Here is a 16,530-nt window from a genome sequence, read left to right as displayed (position 1 = left end):
CGGAGGAGCGCGGGCAGCGCAGGCCCATTAGTGCAGCATCACCCGCTCGGAGGCAGAGGCGCGCCCCGGGAAGGACTCACGGTGTTTCTGCCCCCGCCTTCACCGCTTAACCCAGCGCCGGGCAGTCAGCCCGCCTCTCCCCGCAGGAGGAGAGAGCGCCTTGTCAAATGAAGCCCAATGGAGAAATCCGAAGGGCTTGCTGCCCCACAACCCTGCTCCATTCAGGATAACTAGAACCCTCAAACACACACTCCATGCAGGAGCCCTCCAGCTATCCATGAGCAACAAGACTCAGCAGATGGAATTGCACAAAAGCAATAAGACAGTTTTCCCTTTGACTGCTTCGTGTTTGTTATCACTTGGCAAGCCAAAGGCTATTGCACCTGGCTCCACTGCTGCTGCCCCAGGCAGAGGTCCTGCGCTAACCCTGCCTTGACATCTCTCGACCTGTGAGCAGCTGACCTGCAGCTTGAAGGCTGGAATTTGGCTCTTAGTTGAAGACACATTGAGCTGTCAACACAGTGCCTGAACTCCAGTGAATAGTTAGGCTAGTCAATAGAGGTGGGTCAATGCCAGAAGTATGCAGGTAGCCATGGTCACCCACCACCCAAATAGTTTTTACTGGTAGATGACTGGTGCTTGCTTGTAGTAGTCATGTAGACTACTACATTTGAGGAGGAGTAGTAGTAGTATGAGTAGTATTGAGTAGTCATACTCAAACCCAGGATTTAGATCTGCTGCCTGCAACAGCATACATTCATAAAATGGAGGCTTCAAGGGGCACAGAACATCTGGCTCTCCTGCAAGTCCTTAAAGTATAAGTCTAACCAAAGCCTGTAATAAAACATTGCCATTTTGTACAATAATTTGGTAAACAAATCATTTATTTTAAATTAAGTCGTCATTGCACATAAGAAATACAGTCTTCTGGTACAAAGAATATCGTTTTTGCCTTAGAGCAACAATTTAAACACATCTATTGCAGCACATCCATGAGCAGAACCATTAGACTCAGACTACATCAGCACTGTTTGAATTCTATTGTGTTAACACAGTTTATCAGATAATCTATAGCCGTCTTAAAAAAAACCCTCTATGAGTGAAGAGTAACTCCTAAACACTTTAAAGATCACAGATGCCAAGAATTCTTCATTTCAGCTCAAGTTCAGAACTTGAGTAGCGGGGAATCCAGGTTTTCTTTGTTCACGTCAGGACTCAGAGTGATAAGAGGCGAACTCAAATCAATTAGCTGGAAAAATAATTGAATTTAGCTATTGTAGTCAGCTGTTATATATAAATAGCAGCAATAATCTCTAACATAGTCTTCTCAAGTACTTTTTTTCTTGTTTAAGATTCCCATTAGTATCCAGAAGACACATACAAGCACCATGCAAGTTTTTAGGTTCAGCTTTTTAAACATCTAGCTCATTCTTAGACAAGGACAAGCTTTTCACAGGGTGGTTTTTTGCCCATACTCGCTAAAAGCCTAAAAGGTTTCACAACTTCTCCAAGTTTCACAACTGCGCATATTGGAGTGACACAGTCACCCAGGCAGGGCAGAACACTTCTGAACATGCTCCCAGAAGTCACTTCTGTAATCCTCTTGAGATACTTTGAGGGACCTGATAGTAAGTTGATCCCAGCTACACCTAATATGGCCAAAGGCTACATCCTCAAAGTTACCACCATTCATCTGACAATATCTAAAGGCATCTACTTTCAAGCCACTAGTGTATAAAAAACACTTCCCCAGAAATGTCTGTTAAATATAGCGTAGATTCTAATGCGCACCTTTCAACTAAGGAGGGGATTTGGAGAGGAGTTAAACAGGAGAGACAGCCCTGCTTTTTTGCTGAAAATGAGCAGCTGCTGTCAAGAACTGAAAATGTGCAAGAATAGGAAAGCAAGAGTCAGCATGCGTGCTGTGCTGAAGACAGCATTCACTTCCCGCTTCAGAGCGGTTTCATTCTTTGACGAATGCTTTAAGCATCAAGTTCTTTCTCCATCCTCCTCTTTCCTATTTGCACATTGCTCACTGGGCTTGTTTAGAGCACACTGATTTTAAATATTATGTTCTTTTTACTTAAGAACCCCTTGTATGTAGTATCATATTGAACATATGAGCTAATATTAAATAAACCTTACAAGTACTGTGGAGCGGCTCTGCAGACAAGTATGTGCAGCCAGCTGACATTTTTCTGCTAGCATATTTGCACCAGAAGACTTGAATGTAACTTACCTTCACCTGCCCTGAGAACACAGGCTTGAGAGGAGTAATCTTATTCACTTCAGGAGTATTGGAAAGGTCAATCAGAGGTCTATTTTCACATTCCAGAATGTGTGGGAGAGATTTGTCTACTCCAATATCTACCAGTATGGCCTTAAAAAAAAAAAAAGATAGTTCAGATTTTCCCCTTTGTTCTTCATGCTTCCTTCATAAGGACCTAGGCAATTTATGCAGCCATAATAATACCAGGATAAACTTAATGTACAGGTTGGGTATTTTTCATGCAGGATTGTTTGCGCACAGTGTAAAATCTCAGCTCCTGCTCTGCCAAAGGCTGGCGTCACAGATAAGGAAAATGCAGCGAGACAAAGCTCCTTGGGGCATGAAACACTTTTTCACCTAAAAGCAGGTAAGTTAAATTTAAAATAGAAAAGTAGTAACTCTCAAGTCATTTAAATGACTTGACTGCAATTATTGTGCAAACTTATTTAGCCATATAAACTATTCTGTACAGCTCCAAACCTTAGTCATGCTTTTGTTCAGTTTAACTACTCTATACATGTGCTAAACAATTCTGTAACAGATACTTTGTGACATCAAGTAACTCAACAAGGAAAATACTGATGCAGTTACATCAATTAATCTACAGATTATTCTGTAACTGAATATTTGTAAATCAGTAGCCACTGTAAGAGGTTACTATTTCAGAACTACCAGTTCAGTCCTTTCTCCTTAGTGCCTGTGGAGTGGCAGCTTTCGACACGAAGACAGTAGATTCTTGGGAAAGGGGAAAAGTATCTACTGGACTAAATAAGTGACACTTAACTAAGTTTACTGCTACATTTACTGCTACATGGTCTTTGGGGTTTAACCCTCATTCATTGTATGCAGATTTGCACTTCTGTTAGGTGAGAGAATTTAGCTACTTCATGGCTGTAATAGGAAATGCCTCGTGACTTTGCTTTTCTAATCAAATCCACAGTGATTTCACAGTACTTATCCAGAAGTGGAAATTTAATACGAAAACTACAAGTAGTTGACCATTCAACTTTGTTACTGGAACAATCTTAGTAGAAACACTGAAAAGATATTCAGTGCTAAATGTAAGCACCAGAGGGTGCACTAAATTAACACTTAGAGTTAATCCATTTTAACTTCATGCATACTGAAGTGGTTTTCCTACTTAATCCCTCATCTTTAAATAATTTCAAGCAGTTTGCTTAGTACTGTAGAAAAATGTATTGTCATTTCTTACCTCAGCTTTTTTCTCTTCAGCCAGCTGATTTTCTACTTCAGATTCTTTTAATTTTTCTACTTCTTCTGTAGCATTTTTTTCTGGTGAGAAGTTAAGTGCAAGAGGTACCACAGGTGGAGGAGATGTATCATCTTCTGAAGAAGATACCTCTGTTTTACTCTCTTTTGTCTGTTTAGAACTAGAGAAAAGAGCATTAGCAATACTTGCATTCTTTAATCAGCATGAAGTCCTGAAGACAGAACAAGCCAACTAACTACTAAAAGACAGACAAACCAATGCCCTTAATTTTCTTTTTTACCCCAAGTTTAAATGAACAAAAGGTTTCCCATATTTTCATCCAAAAGACTGCTAGTTCCCTGCAAAATACAAGATACTTCATGCTGCAATAAATGTATAGCCTACCCACGTTAAAACAAACAAAGAAAGCTAATGACTTCAGGACGATGAAGAAATTAATCTTAAATGGACATATACATGCAGCCTAGACTTCATACACAGGATTTGGGGGGTTTTTTTTGGGCTCTGAAGAAACAACTAGCAAACAAGTATTGATACTGCATATCACTGAGCAACCCACTTCAGTCCCTGCTGAGAGGAAGTACTGACATCAGCTGGAGGACCAGGGGTTGTAATCTGGTTTGATAAAGTCATAGTAGAGAGAGTAATTGTTTCCTTGAGAGAAAAGACTATTTTGGACATTTAGCCTAAGTAACATGACACAGAGGAAGAGCTTTCTAGCCATGAATCATTCCTGCTTTAATATTGTTCATCTCCACTGACCGTGAAGCAAGCCTGCATACATATATATGCCACTTGTGAGATGATGTTGGGCTGATAATATAAAGATGACAACATTATTTTCACAGAAAACAAACATAATTAACAGCAGCCCAGCATTCACCCATTCTGCAAGCAATTCTTTCAAATGAAACACAGGTAAGCCTGCTCAGAAAATGTAGTTGTCAACTAAAACCTTGGCTTTTTTTACTGATGCATTAATAAAATGTAATTTTACAGAAGCACTGGCAACAGTATAAAACCAAGTTAAGAATAATAGGTATTTTAACCCAGCTGCTTCCCTTCATCAGAAGGCAATAGGAAACACACCAACACCAAATCTGTTCTCAGTCAGAGCATCAGATACAAGTCTTAAGCTGTCTGCTAGCTCAAGAAATAAAAATAACTTCCTATTAGAGATTATAATTCTTTAATGTTACATACTGACTCATCTCAGTAAGGCTTACAGTATTTCACTAGTCACAAGATAGAAAGATTTATTAGGCCTATGCAGAATCTATGCTCAAGTGCTTCATTCTAACATTTAGCAGAGGTCCTTGAAACCTGAAAGTCATCATTAAAATTCATTTAGAGGTGGTTTCCCTGCAACACATCTCATATATGGAGGTTTGTCTTACCCAGCTCTAAGAGTCTTTTTGGTAGAAAAGCTGAAATTTTGGCTAGCAGATGCAGCACGTGGAGAAAATGCCATTCTTGGTACAGATCTAGGAGTCACTGCTGGAAAGCCTGAGATACGACGAGCAGGTGTAGGTAAACCAGACCGTTTCAGGCTGGCAGGAGTCATGGAGACAGACCTCTCAGAGAAAAAAGCATTCTGAAAGAACCCATCTTCAGAGGCTTTCACAGGAGTGCTGACTGCCATGGCACTGAAAAAGGAACATGCATTAGCCAAAAGCTTCTAGAGGCTGTTTTGTTCAAACTATTCTACTAAACAATAGAAATCAGTTTCCTTTTGGTCAGTAGGGAACAGTAATTATCATAAAGTGGATAATCACAGCATATGGATTTGGCGCGGGGGGGAAGATGTAGGGAGGGGACAGTGAAGTGCATCTGGTTTTGTTGTTGTGGGCTGGTTTCCTTTAATCAGTACCAATAGGCATTAACACAGCTAACCTGGAGGGCCCAAAGGGACTAGATGATAAAGTTAAAACTTTTAAAGATTGTTGTAACACCCAACCATGTTGCATTCTAAGAAGTATGCCCCAGTACATTCAATTTTCAGTTCAGCCTTACCTTCCAAATGTGCCACAAAATGTTAAACCAATAGATGGTATTGCCTTTGGTACTGATCTGTTTGATGGTGTATCTAAAGAGAAAAGTTTTATTAGTTGTTATCCATATTATTTTTTAAATAACAGATACCTTTCAGTTAAAATACTAATTCCTTCCAAGAGGTGGACAGAAGCGTAATGAAACAAATAACAAGCATTCAAGGTAATATTTGCTTTTAACAGCCAAGCCATGCAAAGTATGTGCTTACCTCCAGTCTTCACTGGAACCTTAGTTTGACTCGTAGGAACTGACAAAGCTCTAGCCTTGGGCTTTGGACACAGGCTTCCTTTTGGTGCACTTCCATCTTTATTCTGCAGACTGGGAGCAGAGCTCAGCCTCTGAATTCCGCTGCCTATAGCCTCAGATGATGTTGCAGAAGCTGAAGATTTACCTAAGCTTGCAGCACTAGATATTTTGGGAGTACTAACTGATCTTGCTTGGCTCCTGGAAGCCTCAGCATTGGCAGCCTGCAGAGATGACGCTTTGGTAGGTCTGACAAGGGCTGACCTGTTTGTACTAGATGAAAGCTTAGAGCCACTCACACTAACTTTTGAAGACATGCTTGATTTTCCTGAAACAGAAAGTTAAGTTATACTTCTGAATCATTGCTTATTGCTGAGTTTTTGACTAAGCAGAATATGCTCACAAAGGGAAAAATCCAGCAATTTAAATATAAATTTAAATGCTGTAAACAACTCAGCTTTAAGGAGAACACATACAGCTAATGAAAACTTACTCCTTGAATCCTCTACCAATTTTGTCTTAGTCTCCTCACCAAATTCCCTGAATTACTGCAATCAAGTCAAAGAATATTCATCAAGAAATGCCAAAACAGCTTGCAGATTCAAGTTCCATTTTCAATATTTTCTCCCAGCATAGTTGGCTATGTTCCCTTAAGCAGGCATTCAAGAAGGTAATAGTTCAAGTTACACTGATCAACACCATGGGCTGAACTCCCCCACAAGCGCTTTTCTTAGTTTCCTGTATGATTCTTGCTTTCAGTCTAGCAGGTTGCTTTCATTAATAGGATGAGTCTTGACTAGACACTTCATCATGTAAAATAATTCTTAAGCTTTAACTTTTACTGATACACTATTATCCATCCAGAAACAAATTACAAATTAAAAATTCGCAGTAACTTGGTATCTTGATAGATCCTACAAGAACTGTGGTGCTGACATCTCTCAGTACTTTACCAATAATATAAGCCCAAGATTCATCTTTAGTCCACAGGGATTTATTGGGCTGCAAAATTTTATTCTCCATTCCAAACACTTACTGCTTGTATTTGCTGGACACCATTAAAACATATCCAAACCCACAGTCCAAGATATGCTTAGCTATTTCAAAATTGATTTGTGGCACAAATCTGTAAGCGATTACCATTTTTTCCTATGGGAGAAATGGGTAAACTTGAATTCAGACTTGAGTTGATGCTGGAAAATGATGACAAAGATGATGTAGTCTTTCTTGGGAGACCAACAGCAGGAAGTTTCAGATGCGTTACCTTCTTTAAGCCAGGCTGAATCAAAGAATACAATTTATTCAAAAGCAAGTAAAAATTATGTAACATGTTATTTTACTGTGCTTTTTCTTGGTCTTACAGCTTTTTGTGAATTTTAGAGAAGCTCCTTCCTCAGATTTCAGTTTTAAAAGTGAATTTTCTCAGAAACAGTTTGTTATATTGGGTCATTATACAGAACCAGAACATCATATCTAAGAGGTAGACTTGTTATTTCTGTTCCTGCCACAAACTTGAGTATGGACGTAAAGAATAAAATGAGTAATCCAGGCACCAGTGTATGCTGGGCACCAACCAGCTGGAAAGCAGCTTTGTAGAAGAGGCCCTGCGTGGACAAGCTGAACATGAGCCAGCAACATGCCCTTGCAGCAAAGAATGCTAAGAGTATCCTGGGCTGCACGAGGAGAGCTGCCAGCAGGTTGAGGGAGGTAATCCTTCCCTTCTGCTCACCACCTTCCCTTCTGCTCACCACCTTCCCTTCTGCTCACCACCTTCCCTTCTGCTCACCACCTTCCCTTCTGCTCACCACCTTCCCTTCTGCTCACCACCTTCCCTTCTGCTCACCACCTTCCCTTCTGCTCACCACCTTCCCTTCTGCTCACCACCTTCCCTTCTGCTCACCACCTTCCCTTCTGCTCACCACCTTCCCTTCTGCTCACCACCTTCCCTTCTGCTCACCACCTTCCCTTCTGCTCACCACCTTCCCTTCTGCTCACCACCTTCCCTTCTGCTCACCACCTTCCCTTCTGTTCACCTTCCCTTCAGGAGGCCACACCTGAAGATCTTGTCCAGTTCAAGGCTCCCCAATATGAGAGTAATGTGGAGCTACTGGAGAGAGTTCAGAGGGCCATTAAGATAATGTAGGGACTGGAGGCATCTCTCATCTGAGGGAAGGTTTAGAGATCTGGGACTGTTGAGCCTAGAGAAGGTAAGGCTCAAGATGGATCTCATCAATACAAATAGCTGGAAGGACAGTGGGCATCTGTGACAGCATCAGAGACAACGGGCACAGACTGAAACACGGTAAATCCAACGCATTTATAGTTGCTCTTAAATATTTTCATTGTGTTATAATCTTAGAACACACATTCAAGAACAGCAAATACAGAACAGAGACTACTTTAAAGCCATTATATACACAACAATATAGCTTTAAATTAGAAAATAGACTATATTCAGTTTTTTCTTTTTATCAGAACATCACAAAAGTATTTTCAAGTTAAGAATGCTTGCCATTACCTTACTTGGTGCAGGAAGGGCTTTTTTGTTTTGTGCTGAGGAACTGCCACTGAACGAAGACTCAAAGACCTCTGAATAAGCACTAGATTTATCAGAAATGAGATCTTCTGATGATGCCATGCTGTTCAAGTCCCCTTTCGTAGAAATATTTGTGTGTTTTCCTAGTTTGGGCTGCAAATTTCAATGAAACATTTTAAAAGCTACTGATGATTCTAGAAACCACTATAAAGCTTTTGACACAAATTGATCTTGGTAAGAAACTAGAACAACAGTCAGTGAAGCTTTTGAACCCAATCAAGTCCTTAGTGACATTAAGTCATTAAGAACAGTGCAATAATTTTACCAGCAAAAAAACCCCAAACAGTATTTAAACAGAAACCAGAATGATGGTATTCACAAAACCAGAATACAATGGAAAAGAAATTTGCCTGCAGGCGCTCTATAATGTCATAATAGATAAACTAGTTGGCTACTATACCATAGTATCTTTTCCTGGGGATTTTTTTCCTGCCTAAGGATCTTATGAAGCAAAGAAACACCGGATTAAAGTTCACCTTTAAAAATAAAAGCTTGTAGACAATTCACACATTTCTAAAACACATAAAGGCTATGTTTAAAGAAAACATCGTTGCCCAGAATCTATCTTTACCTCTTCAGTTGTCAACAAACTGCTTTTTCCAAGAGTAGATGAAGGTTTTGCCATTGGCAGTTTGCCAGTTGCCTTAATGTTTCTTTCTTTAGTTTTCTGTGCTTGTGTCAGAGGTGAACTGGCAATTTTTGTAGGAGATACAAGAATTTTAACAGGGCTTTTGTCTGGAAGAGTATGCAGAACATGTGTTTCAGCATCTGACAAAAGTTTATCCGATTCCTTCTGAAAACAAGGTGGCAGCTGACATGCTGGGCTTTCCCACACACAGTATGTCTCCCTTTTAACAGCCCTGGGACTTGCCTCTATATTTTGGTTTCTCAGCACTTTTAATTTTGACTTTGAGTCCTCCACAAATGTTTCTGTAATCTTGTTTTCCGATTCTTCAGACTGTTTTATTTTAGTCTGTTCATTCTTGCTTCCAGTCTCTATCTGCAGTGCTAACAGATGAGCTTCTTTGAAGATTTCCACAAATTTCTCTCCTGTAAGCGGGCTCCACATGAGTTTATCATCAGAAGCAGGTGCACTCTTTTTTTCAGCACTTTGTGCTGCAATATTGACAGCAACACATTTTTCTTTGTGTCCCAAAGGGCCAATAAAAACTTCATCTTCACTTCCACTGCAAAGAAAAATAAGTCAGCCCAGCACCTTCCATGTGTCCATTTTAAAGGTATATTTACCTACAGAACCTTCCCTTACCTTGCTGGAGAGAGTGAAAGGTCAAAATCAAACTTTTCATCAGCCAGAAGAGGCAAGTCTGAAACTGTAACAAGAAGAACTTTATCACAGTAGGGGTTTCAATAAAAATGATTGCATTATGCTTTGACAATTCGGTGAAGCTAATGTCAGATGGCAAAGAAAGTTCTAGCTACCAGGCTTAAATAATGAAAATAATAAAAACATGTTTTAGGTCGAAAATTAAAGGTACATCTGTGAATATGATCGTAATTGTGATAGATACCCAAATACCACAAAAGATGTCAGTGCTAATTTCTAAGGATCCGTAACAGGAGCATGAAATCTGGCTGTGGGAAAGGGTATTAACAGCCTCCGATGACAAAAAGCGAGAATATATAATCTAGAGTTGTAGGATAATACAGTTGTCCTACCAATCAATTCTTTTCCAGTTCAGACCACCACAGGACAGTAACAGGAGCCAGTGGGAAAGATTCATTTTCCTGTTAGCTAATGCGTACACTAACTATTAACTGAATCTGCAGCAAACAGATAAGGAAAAGGGATGAGCTCAGATTAGATATATAGAAGAGAGGTTGATGATATCATGTCGCCACTGCATGTGCTCTAGCACCAGTGCTCCCTCACAAGCTCTTGGGAAGGCTTGTAAGTCTGAGGCTGGCAACAGCAGCCCATCCAAGGACATGAGTACACAGAACAAGATGTGAAGCAGATACAGGAGGCCTGCAGATCTGAACTGTCTTAGCTTTTAATAAGGAATACACTAGGTAGAGCATATCCCAACTTGTTCTCCACTTACCATTGCTCCTGTGAATATCCAGTTTTTCCTCAGTCACGTAACTTAAGCTACATGCTGCCATTTCTTTTCCTTCCTCCATAGTGTCTGTAAAATACAGAATTAGCTATGTAGTAGGTTTAAGAAAAACAATGCTGTCACAAAATTTTATGATACTGCCAAATTAGCATGGGGGCAAACATTCCTTTTAAAGACTCTTACATGTTATGTTTAGAGACACCAAGATGCTTCATGTTTTAACGCAAATAGAGGAATGCTTTATCTCTGTAAAACGCATTCAAACGCAGCAGTGATGCCTAGAATTTCTGAAATTCCTTAAAGCATATTCTGCATTCAACAACTCAACTCTTTACACGAATACAGCTGCAATGTGCAGCAGAAGGCTGCTACCCCACAGGCTTAAAACCCCTTTTTACAGCCCTAGTCCTGGACCGGCATAACCGAGACCGCTCCACAGAGGAAACGCATGCTGTGCTTCACACAGTACCTTTCACTTGCGGCCAGAAACACATCAAATCACCTTCTTGTGTGCAAAGGTAGTGTCGTCCCTACCTTAACCTGCTCAGGCTTGGCTAAGGGGTTAGCCAGGAATAGCTCAGTCGGTTAACGCCGAGCACGGGCCTACCGGGACCAGTCCCCCCACGGAGCCCACCAGAGCCAAGGGGAACCTCCAGCTGCTGCGGCGGCGGCGGCTGCCAGCAGGAGCCCGCGGCTGGGTCGACCGAGGGCCCAGCCGGCAGCCGCCGCCGCGGCCGCTCCACTCACCTTCACGGAGCCTCCAGTCACGGAGCAGGGCAGTGGTGGCGCCCGGACGTTTAAAATCGCGCCCCGCCCACGTGACGCGCTCCGCGACCTCTCATTGGCAGGTTTGAACGATACGGGCACCGCAGGGCGTTCTGGGGGTTGTAGTTGGTTGGTTCGCTAACGGCGGGCGGTGTCGCTGAGAGGGCCGCGCTTCACCTCACCATATTTAATCAGTTTTTAATAGATTAAATCTATATAATCGTGGTCTGAGGGGTTGAGTGAGCTTTAGGGTCCCTTCCAACCCAAACTGTTCTACAACTGACTGAAAGAATACGTTTAAAAGTAGACATATTCCTGTATGGAACACCAGGAAAACACCATTCTTCCCCATTTCCTCAGACATTTAATGCTGTGCAGTGCTTAGAGTGTTCTCTTAACACATACATGGCCTCAGAGATTGCAGTCGAGTGATGTATTCTGTGCTGAGTGTTTCGGTATGGCTGAATCACTGGATTAGAATTTAGCAGCTCAATAAGAATGGTTAACCACAACCTGCAGATTTTCATATAGACAATATATTTTGTAACCCTCCCTCTACTTGGCATCTTATCTGTTTTCTTCTCTATTTTGGCATCTTTCATGGAGCCTTGCAAGCATATATATGCAACTTGAGCACATAGCAAGTATCCTATGTATTGGGTAATATGCATAAGTAAAGGGCTGGGACAATTAGGCTACTAGGCTTAGTATGAACATGCTCACTTCCTAACTTTCCTCCCTCCCCATCACCCCAGGAGCCCCTCCTGGCTAGCAATGGTCAGTCAGAGGGGAAGTGTCAGGCTCTGTTGCTTTTAAAACAGGCCAGTTATCATTGCTACAGAGTTTCTGTCTTTCAGCTTTTTAGCTCAGGGTTTTATACCTGTTCTCTTTGTCGTTTTTCTCATGGGTCCTTGAATCGCTATTACTAATGTAACAATTTCAATTCTACATTTTTATAATTCCTCTCTTGACTTGCTTTAGCCTATAGAATGTCTCACTAATAGCTCAACAGCAATTCTTTTTCAGTAAGTTGAGCAAGGGTCCGTGGCTGTGTTAACAAAACTGGGCCATGTGCATTATAAAGGATAATTTTCCACAAAGAAAAATCATGATAGCAGAATAAAAGTAAGGAGATCTCAAGAGTGTATTATACAACCAAAACCCCACAATCTTATACTTTTGAGATGAGGCTCGCATGTACCTCCTTTTGCTTAATTAATTCAAAAAGTGAAAGCATCAGTAAGAAAAAGAAAATAAAGATGAAACTAATGGGGAAAGGAGCAAAGAGGCTGTAAAGTAGAAAAAATGTATAAAGAAAACTAAAAGCCTACAGGAAAAATTCAGTGTATGTCTTTCATTGCGGCATCTACCACTCCGTGTATGTTATTTAAGAAAACAGAATCCAGAGGTTATAACTGCCTGTGTTTTCTGGATATTCTCTTTCAGGTCTGAAAGAGCTAGAAGTGATTCAAGCCAGTAATTCTTTACTGATGTCTGAATTTCCTCCTCCAAGTCATTGTAATATTTCTATTTTTCTATATTTAATATATTACTAATACTGAAGAATGATATGACGTCCTCGGTAGCTCCATTGGTTCTGGTGACACAGTTTTACTCACGTAATCATTGGAAGCATGCAGCACATGCCCTTCATTGAAATATACGCTGATGTACTGGTCTTGTAACAAGTTTACTTAAAGGAAGTGGAAACTCGTTCAGTTTCTGTTAAATGGTCACAGTGTCAATGAAATTAAAATAGCTCTTTTTAGAAATGATATTTATGAAAAAGAGTTTTAAGACTGCTGAGAGTGTGAGTCAACAAGCTCAGGCTTAATTTTCTGGAGTGTAATTGATATCCCAAGACATATTTGGAAATTGCTAATTGTTGTACTAAAACTAAAGGAACCAATTTTATTTATATAAAAACATAAATGCTATGTGAAGGAAAGGCAGAAGCCTTCAGAAATGCACCAGAACTGTAAGTTCAGATTTCTCTTAAGAGCAATTATATGTGTCAACCAGCTTAAAATAACAGTTAAATGAGAAAGAAGGTTTGCGGTTTTTTATATATAGTTTAAAGATGATGCAAGAAGGTGTTCACATTTTGTTCTGGGAAAGAAGGGCTTTGGCCTGTTTTTCTAAACGTCAAATTTCAGTGTGCTTATTCACAAGCCCTACAAATATTTACGGGACCGTTGGATTTATTATACTAAACCCACCGTTAACCCAGCTAATTGTGTGATGCCCAAGGTTTGGGAGAACTTCTGCCAGTTAATTGGAGGTCAGGGAAGAGTAGGATGTATGTGACTGTTACTAACCCTAAATGTCCAGATGTCTGCTTTTGTGCTCATTGGTTATGATTGTATTACAAAAGTTAACAGATTATTAAAGAAGGCACCTACTTTTCCATTAAAAAGTTTGAATATTAGGGCACATCTAAGTGCTGGTGGCTTGAAATTTCACTCCAGGCAAGTGAAACCAAATTGTAGTTGTGAAAGGAACTAAGTTTTACCCTAAAATAGCCTGTGATCTAATAGAAAGTAGTTCTAAGTTACAGCTCATCCTGCATTTTTCATCACCAGCACCCTCCATCTGTGCATTACTTGTGTTGCTATGAATTTGGCAACCCTTCAGCAGCAAGCTACTGTTTATAAGAAGGGATCCCAGCAGCTAAAAGAAGCCAGTCGTTGGGATTACTCATTACTTGCCTCTTGAGCTGCTGCAGGGAATTTCTTGAAGAACTATGTCAAAATCAGCTTTAGAAAACCAGTAATTTGAGAACTTCAATTGACACATATCGAGCACTCCCAGATTAGTGTTGGTCAAGTTGGTGGGCTTGGAAGAAGGATTCTTTTTGTTGGTACCGAGTGAAGATTTTCCTCTTTTGTGCAAGGAAACGAGAGGATAAAAAAGGGCCTTTTTCCTCTCCGCAAGAAGAAATCTGAGGCATTGGGAACTCAATTACCAAGACACCATGAATGCTTCCAGGAGGTAAGCTGCATATACTGCATTCCCCTTAGGTGGGAGTAGGAAAGCAAACTACTGACAGAATATTCCTCTGATGGTCTTCACATGATGCTGCAATATGATCATGAACTGTGTTATTTGATTTACACAAGGTAGAAGGTAGCCCTTGTCCTGATACCAATGTTAAATGTGTATTTCTAATTCTGCAGCTGCTTTCTGTACAATCTCAGCTGCAGAACATCTGTTTTGTTGATGAATTGCCTTTTGCAGATTGCACTTCCTAGTCATTCATTTTTAACAAATCAGTTTTGACAGCTCTCTTCAAGGTGCGCATAAGCATATAAATATGATTTGTCTTTAAAAGCTGTTTACTTGTAAGCTGTGTCTGCGGTAACAATTTTGGTAACTCCTACTCTTCAGTGATAACAGCAGGAACATGTATGAACCAGGGCTGTGCTACGGCTAATACTTCTGAGACCCCTTCCTAAGCTATGTGAAAATCACAAGCTGACTGACCTCCTTTTGGTATTCCACTTCAGATGGAATTATGGACATTCAACATTTTTCTCTCTTAAAAAAAAGAAAAAGACAAAGAAGCCGGCCCGCTGGGGCTTAGCAGGCAATTTTCAGTGGAGATAACAATAACAGGAGGGCAGTTACCATAGGCTAACACTTCTGCTTTCAAACCATTTGGGAAAGGTGGCAAAACAATGTAAAATGTAGCTCCAGAGAATCCTGCAGGTACGCTTTGTGTAGTTACTGCTGATTGCTGCCTTTGGCTAATGAGTACCTTGACACAGACTGCCAAGGGAAGTCTCCTCTGAAAAGCGGAGGTAGAAACACATTATCAGAGCAGGATGGGAAGCTCACATAGCACAGGCTGTGCTTATTCCCATGGATTAAAGCTTTGGAAACTGGTTATTTTTTTTTAAACCCTCCCACTTTCATAATATTGCAAAATTAAGGGTATGTTTTTTCTCATGCAACTGATCTGTGTCAACAGTGGAGAGAAAAAGCACTGTGCATCCTCTAACAAGCTCATACCCAGTCTCTCTGCCTGTCAGTGGGAGAGAAATACCAAATGGCTGGTAAATGCTTTTTGCATTTCCAATTATGGAAATTAATTTATTAGCTCCATACAGCTTGAAGAGCTCTTTCCCAAATCTAGTCAATGATACAATGCACACTCCGGACTTCATTATAAACACTGTTAATAAAAAGAATCATTTTTAATCTTAATCATGCTTTTTGTTATGGCAGGATACATTCTCTGCGTGCTCACAGACAGAAAACCAATGGCAACAAAAGTGAGAACTGGCACAGCACTTCTGGGTTCAAGGACCAGCATGGAGATGATCTTGCTACAGTCCATACCCTTTACACAGTGATTGTCATGATCCTTCTAATGGCAATTTGGGGAGCCTGGTCAAGAAAGGATTCATCCTGATAGCAGAAATACGCTTTCTTTGTCAAATCTTTAAAGGAATATTTGTGTCAATTATCCATACCCAGGAGGTACAAAAAAATGGTCTCAGCATATTACAATTTGCTTGAAACTGCTTAAACTGTTGCTATGTGTGAAACTGAAACTGTGAAGCAATTTAATTGTCAATATACAGAACATGACTGTGAAAACATATACCTGTTTGCACTGTACACGTTTATATTACCCCTCGCATGTATATGAAACTTACCTTAAGCTCAATATGCTAGCAAGAAGAAGAGTTCAACTTATGTTTTTGTTGGTTGATGTTTTGTAGAGCAACCCCAGCTTTCCATTTTTGAACTTCAGTTGTCAGTTTCTACCTCTGCTAAGATTACCTGTTCCAATCCATCATAAAACATACACTATAGCAGGCAAATAATCTGCCATGTCACAACATCATAAGGAAAAAGAATAAATGAATAATACCAGCTGTCCTGCAGGCAAAGGAAGACCTATGAAGCAGTCAAATTCTCATCTCCATTGCTGAAGAATTTATATGGGACTTGCACCTGCATATTTTCAATCTGTGGTAATGCCTTTGTAAACTCAGGAATAAAATAATGAAATAAGCTATATTTGTAAGCATCCTTTGTGGCAGAACCAATTGGCTCAGTCTTCAGTCTTGTACCTACTACTGCTTGCCTTTCCATAGTTCATTAATGCCTCATGGCCATACCAACCTCTACAGACACCAGCCCATCCTTGATGGGTGGTATTCCATACTCCCATGTTTTGAGGGAACTCCACTCAGAAAACCTGCAAGCTTTATGGAAATACAGTCAGTTGGCAGCCTCTGTTACACTCCTGCTTAATTGTGTGCTTGCTTACTCCGGATGAGCTCAG

The 16,530-nt window shown here is 40.4% G+C and overlaps 1 protein-coding gene across 3 annotated transcripts; it reads right to left on the bottom strand.

Annotated features, from left to right (window-relative positions):
* Positions 1 to 858: 858 nt before the first annotated feature.
* Positions 859 to 11,284, bottom strand: GTSE1 (G2 and S-phase expressed 1). Of its 3 annotated transcripts, none has more exons than XM_030480571.1 (12): positions 10,939 to 11,079; positions 10,455 to 10,538; positions 9,659 to 9,722; positions 8,963 to 9,578; positions 8,314 to 8,484; positions 6,936 to 7,074; positions 5,761 to 6,123; positions 5,514 to 5,586; positions 4,898 to 5,146; positions 3,483 to 3,660; positions 2,240 to 2,380; positions 859 to 1,249 (listed from the first exon to the last, which is right to left on the bottom strand). In XM_030480571.1, exons 1-12 carry the CDS (start codon positions 10,961 to 10,963, stop codon positions 1,166 to 1,168), a joined length of 2,187 nt encoding a protein of 728 aa, XP_030336431.1. In that variant the 5' UTR covers positions 10,964 to 11,079; the 3' UTR covers positions 859 to 1,165. The 3 variants fall into 3 exon arrangements, with proteins under 3 accessions (XP_030336431.1, XP_030336432.1, XP_030336433.1); XM_030480572.1 differs by lacking the exon at positions 10,939 to 11,079 and adding an exon at positions 11,217 to 11,284 and having other exon boundaries at positions 864 to 1,249; XM_030480573.1 differs by having other exon boundaries at positions 864 to 1,249; positions 11,004 to 11,109.
* Between the last annotated feature and the right edge of the window lie 5,246 nt (positions 11,285 to 16,530).

The sequence above is a fragment of the Strigops habroptila genome, chromosome 3, assembly GCF_004027225.2.
Source record: "Strigops habroptila isolate Jane chromosome 3, bStrHab1.2.pri, whole genome shotgun sequence".
NCBI lineage: Eukaryota > Metazoa > Chordata > Aves > Psittaciformes > Psittacidae > Strigops > Strigops habroptila.
This window is presented reverse-complemented; position numbering and strand designations above follow the sequence as displayed.

Coding starts and splice junctions, on each gene's coding strand:
- GTSE1 (XM_030480571.1), bottom strand. CDS start 10,963: ATGTGTTTCTGGCCGCAAGTGAAAG. Junction 5,587..5,760: donor GGTTCCAGTGAAGACTGGAG/GTAAGCACATAC, acceptor TTTTCTCTTTAG/ATACACCATCAAACAGATCA. Junction 5,147..5,513: donor TTTTGTGGCACATTTGGAAG/GTAAGGCTGAAC, acceptor TTCCTTTTTCAG/TGCCATGGCAGTCAGCACTC.